Raw genomic sequence first — 6,805 nt, 5'->3', positions numbered from 1 at the left:
TAAAAAAAAAAAAAAAAAAAGTTCCAAAAAAAAAAAAAAAAACACCACACCAAAAAACGCCTAGGTGACCAGACTGAGTGGTTCTTGGGAGAGGGAGGCATAAGAAGGCCAGAAGACCACCCCCAAGCCAGCCAGTCCCCTACTGCTCCCCAGTGTGATCTAAACTCCTCCCAGTCGGAAACACTGGGGCAGCATCACGGGTGGGGCAGGGGCCTATCCTGCCCTTGGGGTCTCTCAGTCTTTGGGGGCTCCCACAGCAGCCCTCGACTAAGCTGTGATACAGCAGCCCAGTGAGGCCACAAGAGCATTCTCTGCTGGGCGTCTGCTTGGTCCGTAGCCGATGCCTGCCTCCTCGCCCTCCCGACCCGACGTGGGTGAGCCTTGCTATGAGCCTGTCTCGGAGAGGGCATGGAGGGTGGAGGGGTTGGCGCGGGGCTGTTGGCGTGGGGCTGAGTCGGACTCCCCATTGGTCTGGCTCTGTCCAGGCACCAAGCCCCAGGTTCTGCTGCCCATCCCAGAGCGGCAAGGCCTGAGCCTTCCTGAAGGATGGGTTTCTCGGTGGGAGACCGAGAAAGTGTGGTGGTCTGTAGTTCCAGGAGGACATGTGGCCTCCATCCAGGCATCGAGTGCTGCCAGGTTTACTCCTGGACATCTGGGTCTCGACTACCCACTCAGAGAAGACACTCCCGGGGCCTGGCCCAGGCGCCCTGTCCCTTCTCTCCGTCCACCACTGCTTCCCAGGGCCTGGCCCTCCTCCACGCACACCCACAGCCGGGCCTTCTCTGCTGCAGCTGGAGTGAAACCTTTCCGGCACTCCCCACCCAACATCCTGTCCTTGACCCAGGGTGATACCTACGGAGTGGGGAGGAGACGGGATGTAGAGGAGAGAGCAGGAGAGGTTCCTGTGATGGTGGAGCTCTGAGGGCCAAGGGCGTCCAATCCCACACTCGGGAGCTAGCCTCACCCCTCCGACAGGTGAAGAAACAGGCCAGGCCGTGGTTTTCGGCAAGCAGCGGGGGGAGCACAACACTCACGCTGGGGTCCTCACTGGCCTGGGAAAGTGACCCCAGCCTCGGCCTCCACCCTGGCTGGCATCTGGAGACCATGCTCAAGTCTTCCCTGGGCAAGGCGGAGGCCGCAGAGTGTGCCCCAAGTCCTGAGTGGAGTGGGGCTGGCCAGCCAGCCAGCCAAGGGGGTGGCCCGAAGAGAAGCCCAGAGGTGCAGCCAAACAGCCAGCCAGTAGGGATGCTGAGTGTCCCCACAGCTGGGAGCCTCCCCGGGGCACTGTCCTAGACTTTGGTGACCCCTGCTGCTCTAGGAGTTTCCCCCTGATGTCCGGCCTCCCTAGGGGAGCCTAGTGCAGGTGACTCTGCCTTCCAGGCCCTCAGAGGTGCCCCGTCCCTTTCCTGCCCCTGAGGAGCTGAGAGGAGCCTGTGCCCAGCTCTGTGGGCATGCCCGGACTCCCCCAGCAGCCCTCTCCACACCTCCAGGTTCCATCGAGGGTCACTTCCTAGTTCAGCTGCTCTGTGGGAAGCCCACTGGTGTTCTAAAGGTCCCTTCTTCCATCTTTCAACAACACAAACTGCCGATAAAATCCAGAATCAACTAAACGCCACCTCCCCGGAACCTGAGGCCCGTGGCCTGGCTCAGCAGCAGCCATCTCCTGTCCTCGTGGCCTGGCCTTGCTCTTTCCACTCCCTGCAGATGACGCCCACCGAGTCCTGTTGTCCACTCACCAGGCGTGCGGCAGTCCCACTCCGCAGCGGCACCTCGCCTTGCAGCCACCTGCTCCCACGTCCTGCCTTCGAGCACACTGGCTTCCTCTGGCTTTCTTCCACCTCCCCAGCAGTGCTCTGTGCACCCCAGAGTCGCCCAGGGTCTGTGCTGGGCGATGCCCACCTGAGTGCCTGGAGGTGGTCTTGTTGCCCAGGTCTGTGTCCCGAGAGCTCCAGGTCTTTGTGACATGCCTCAGGACATCCCCCAGCATTCCACTGCAGATGCCCCCAGGTGCTGCTCCACCCAGTGGGCCCTGATCCCTGACCCACTCCCCGTCACCAAGCCTTCCTCTCCCGCCTAGGAATGTGGGACCGCCTGTTTCTCCACCATCCCTAGCGTGGATGGCTGCAACAGCGCCTCGTGGTGCCCCTGCTGTTGCCCTTCCACTGTCCACACGGAGGCCAGACGGAGGCCAGACGGGGCTGCCGAGCCCTGCCTCTGTCCTCTCAAGTGCTGTGGAGGCTCCTCAGACGAGGTCCGGCCCACGTACTGACCCGCCCACCTGCCCCTCTGTCTCTTGCTTCCTGGCCTTCACACATGCTGTTCCCACTCCATGGAATGCGTTCCCCTCCCGCATTCCCCTGCCCCAACGTTCGCCTTACTCCACCCTGCCCAGTCTCCCAGACTCTGCCTGTTGTCATTTGTCAGCTACATTGTCCTTGCAGCAGCCACGCGTGACCCCTGAGCCCATGAAACTGCCAGTTCCTACTGAGGTGTGTAAAACACACCTGATTCAACGCACAAAAATAGCTCTTTCATCATTTTTATATTGAAACCATTTGTAAATTAGTTAAATACTACTATGAAAAGTTCACCTGTTTCTCTTCTTGAAATTCTGTGGTTATTAGCCGATTGCACCCACATGCATGGCCTACGCTACATTTTGGCTGTCTGGGGGCAGTCCTGCCCCGGGGCCTCGGTGTGGGGGAGATGAGGTTGCAGGCACCAGGGAAGAGGGCCGGGCCTGTCCAACACAGGCCCAGAGGTACGTGCTGAACAGCCAGCCTGGAGAAGGGGCGCAGGAAATGAAGCTGCCGTGACGCCACTTTTCCACCTTTTATTATTCAACAGAGGGATGGAGATGCAAGGATGGACAGCAGCGGCTTTCAATAAATAGAAACGGGACGGGGGTGGGCCCGCGCCTGCACGGCCCCACATAAATAACCAGGCTGCTCAGCCAGAGTGGAGAAGCGGCTGGGCCCGGCAGTGCCTGCGCTGCCCAGGGCACGGGACTGGCTGACCTCAGGGTCACCCCTGAGGCCAGAGGCTCTCTCCAGCCCCAATATTCCTCTCCCTGTGATCTTGGGGGTGGCAGGGCGGGGGGGCTCTGCACACAGCCCTGCCTGGGTCAAGTCTCTCTTGCAAGGTCATTAAAAATGGCAGGGTCGGGCCAGGCACATGCATTATGCCCCTTCTGCGGCACGGCCATGATGGACAGCCCCATGGGGGCTGAAGGCAGAGGCCCTGGAAACAGCACAGAGGGCCAGGTAAAGCTATTGGAGTGGGGGCGGGTATGGAGTCAAGCACCTCGGCCAGCCCAGACCCTGCAAGGAGCTGGAGAAGCCCCGGGCTCTGAGACGATGCTCTTCCCACTTCACAGAAGAACTGGGACCACCAAGACGGGGGCATGCCCCAGATCAGAACCCAGGAACTCAGCCTCCCAGCCCAGGGCTCTTGGTTGCACCTTCCCTTTTGGGACCTGCCAGAAGAAGGGGAGGCACATCTGCTCTGGTCCCACACAGGCTGGGGTTGACCGGTTATGAAGGCCTGGGGCCAGGCACTGGCACAGGCCCCTCCCCTGCAGCTCCTGCTGTGCTGGCTACTAGGGTGGGTAGCCCAGGGTGGAGGCGTCCTGCAGGGGGAGCGGGGGCAGTAGGGATGGATGGGGCTCCATCTGCTCCTGCACTGGGTGCCCGCGGCCTGCCTGCCTCCTCGCTGGGCGGAGTGTCCACCTGCAGGCCTTTACTGTCTGTCTACGGGGCCGTTGCTTCTGGGTGCTCACAGTCCTTGGCTGCAGCTCTCCTCCTCCAGGAAGCCTTCGGAACCTCCCCGGCAGGGCTTTGGGTCCTCCAACCAGTCAGCCCCTCAGATGACCAGATTGCTCTCACTCAGCCGGACCACGTAGCGGCTCTCCTGGGGCACAGCAGTGAAGGGGCAGAGCTGTTGGGGCTTCTGGACTCCAGGGAAGTGGCCCCTGTGCAGGGCTCTCTGTACCCCCCCCCCACCTGCTCATCAGGGTCTCGGCTGACCCAGGCAGACTGCCCCAGCTCTCACCTCGGCCTTGCTCTCTGCTGGAGGCTTCAGCCACTTGGTATGGCTCCCACCACGTCCTAGCAGTGCCCGTTGCTCGGGGGGAAGGCCCAGCTGGGGGGATTCGGGGAGAGCGTCCCCCGAGGGTGCGGCCTCTGCAATGGTCTTCACCTCAGGCGCCACCGAACTGGCCCTCTGCTCGGGAATTCGAGCCACACGAAACCTGTCAAAAGAGGTAATGTGACCACCCCTAGACCCCGGGCAGAGGGGACACCCCAGGATCAGAGACAGCAGCACCTGTCCAGGGCTGCACAGCAAGTTCAAAGCCTGGCCTTGCTGACACCCAAGCCTGAGCCTCTCCCAGCACCCTTCCAGCCCAGACCAGGGCTCCCTCTCTGAACCAGACTACGGGTAAGCAGGCATTTGGCCTGACAGGCCCCAGTTACAGAGGGGGGGCAAGGCCTTGCCCTGGGGACCTGTGTGTCTGGAAGTCCTGACTTCTCTGGCCACCCACTGCCCAGAGCGGCCCAGGAAGGATGCTCAGGGCTCCAGGTTGTCAGGTCTGTCCCTGAGCCTGCTGGGTCTGTGCCCACCTCACCTGCCCACGGACAGGATGGTGATCTCGCCCTGGCGTCCTGCCTTGGTCCCGGCCTTGGGAGCCCTGGCCAGGTTGGGCAGGAGGCTAGGAGTGGGGGCAGTGGCAGCTGCAGCCTCAGGGGACAGTAGCACCTCAGGCCACTTCTTCTGGCTACAGCGGGAGCAGCAGGGCCCAGAGAGTGAGGCCAGGCCCTGCACGGTGTGGAGGTGGTGGCGATGCGGACAGAGGTGAGGCATGCTGGTGGGGGCCGGCAGCAGCCTGCAGAAGAGCACAGGGGGAGCGGTTACCAGGGCAGGCCGAGCCCAGGAGACCCCAGCAGGAGTGGAGGGGATCAGGGTGACGTGAGGGAATGAATGTCCCCAGTGGTGAGGTCTGGAAGGCAGGGTTAGCTAGAGGGTTAGCCCCCTCCGTGCCCACCTGCCCACTCACTTGGGCATAGGCCTGTGGCTCGTCTGCACCAGCTGTTTGCTGTGGTATTCTTTCAGGAGCTCCTCCAGGGCAGCCGCGTTCTCTGTGGGCAGCTGCAGTCAGAGCCCAGCTCTGGGCCACAGGGGCCCCCCACCCCTGCCCCAGAACAGCACCCTTCCCCAGCCAGGCTGTGCCTCCTCCGTCTCCCACCCGGAAGAACAAGAGGCAAGGGGCAGCTCAACCAGTTGAAGCAGCGCAGGGCGGGCCTCGGGCCCTCCTCTTCCGAGCACTGGGATGGGGGTCAGACCTCCCCTCACCTTTCTTCTCTGTGATCAGCCGCACCAGGACACCGATGGTGTCCTCATTGGCCTCCTCTGCCCGGTAAGCTGGGTTGATCCCTGGGAAGGAAAAGACCATGAACCTAGGGAAGAAAGGGCACTGGGCTTCCCGAACTACACCCAGACCTGCCGGCAGAGGGCGCACCAAGCCTCCTCAATCACAGCACAGCCCCCTGCCTGAGGGTTTAGATGCACCCCCACCAGCCTTGCACGGGGGACTCCAGGCCTCAGAGAAGCCGTCATCACTTTCACTATGCAGCAGCCTGGTGCTTAGAGGCTGCAGGATCACTTGAACTCTAGCCCCCGCACGGTGTGTGTGTCTAGGTGTGTCTGAGTGTGTGTGTGTGGGGGGGTGGGGGGGTCAGCTCTCTGCGCCTGCCCTGTCCCCTCCGCAGCCTCAGGCAGCTGCGTGCTGCCCCCTGCCCAGAACACCTGACATCTATAGCAGACTGGCCTTTCAGACCAATGACCTCCCTGCACACAACTGTCTGCCTGTTTAACTGAGGGCCCTCCATTAGCTTTGGGCCCAAACAAGGGCATAAGCTGGTCATCAATCCTGGGCCCAGCAGCAAACGCACCCAGACAGCAGCCAGCAGTTAAAGGAAGTCACTGGGCTAGGAAAAGAGAGTCCCGAGTCACCACCTTCCCTCCTGTCTGCTGAAGATCCTGTCTCCTACCTGCCCCTTCCAGGCCTCAGGGCCAGGCAATGCAGGGGGCTCTGGCCAACCCCAGGCAGCCTGGGGAGCTGGCACTTCACTCCTGACTTGGCCACAGGACGGTATTATGTGCACCTAGGGCCCCAATGCCCTTGGGACACAGGGGTAGGTGGGGAAGAAAAAGGGGCCCAGGTCCTCGGGATAGGGGTGGGAAAACTGCGGGGCTCTTCCCTCTGCCCCAGGACATGTAACTCAAACCAGAGCCTGACCTGAAACCGGAACCCCTCAGGTGCCGCCTGGAGAGGCTGCCCTGCCAGCTTTCCTGAGGCAAGGACAGTCCTCCCACCCCGCCCAGAGGTCAGAGGTCATTTCAAGTACTTCAAAGGGTCCTCCCACCCCGCCCAGAGGTCAGAGGTCACCTCAAGTACTTCAAATACCTCTGACCCTGGAACCGCACCGCAGCCCCCAGGAGGCCAGATCCCCATCACTGGGCAAAGCCTCAACCAGAGGGAAAACCTCTGAGGCTGCAGCCCCTGACCCTTCCCCACCGGGTCGGCCTGCAGCTGTCCTTCTGGGGGCCCCTTTCAGCAGCACCTCTTGGCAGCCCTCCAGATTAGCCCTCTATAGACCTTCCCCGTCAGGCCCTCCAGCCAGACAGGTGCCCTCGGCCACCCCAGGCCGAGCTGCAGCGGCTAGCTGGTGCCCTCTGCCTCCCCACCGCTGGGGCCAGGCCTCACCGCTGCCGCCTCCGGGGCCAGGCCCGCCCTCCTTGTGCGTCG

General features: G+C 62.3%; 1 protein-coding gene across 4 annotated transcripts in view; it reads right to left on the bottom strand.

The window, feature by feature from the left end:
• Positions 1-6,805, bottom strand: part of RELT (RELT TNF receptor) — a 14,898-nt gene that overhangs the window by 3,515 nt on the left and 4,578 nt on the right. For 2 of the 4 annotated variants that reach the window (XM_027774102.1, XM_027774103.1), the window contains 4 exons: positions 5,350-5,430; positions 5,054-5,135; positions 4,625-4,882; positions 4,051-4,249 (listed from right to left, as the gene is read on the bottom strand). In XM_027774102.1, the coding sequence (XP_027629903.1) occupies positions 4,051-4,249; positions 4,625-4,882; positions 5,054-5,135; positions 5,350-5,430 (620 nt within the window). Of the gene's footprint in view, positions 1-2,818; positions 3,910-4,050; positions 4,250-4,624; positions 4,883-5,053; positions 5,136-5,349; positions 5,431-6,763 lie in introns of those variants that run through there. The other 2 variants (XM_027774109.1, XM_014590282.2) reach the window with 2 other exon arrangements.

Source organism: Tupaia chinensis, unplaced genomic scaffold (assembly GCF_000334495.1).
Source record: "Tupaia chinensis unplaced genomic scaffold, TupChi_1.0 Scaffold000047_1, whole genome shotgun sequence".
Taxonomy (NCBI): Eukaryota; Metazoa; Chordata; class Mammalia; order Scandentia; family Tupaiidae; genus Tupaia; species Tupaia belangeri.
Note: the sequence above shows the minus strand (reverse complement) of the source record. Positions and strands in the feature narration are given on the sequence as shown.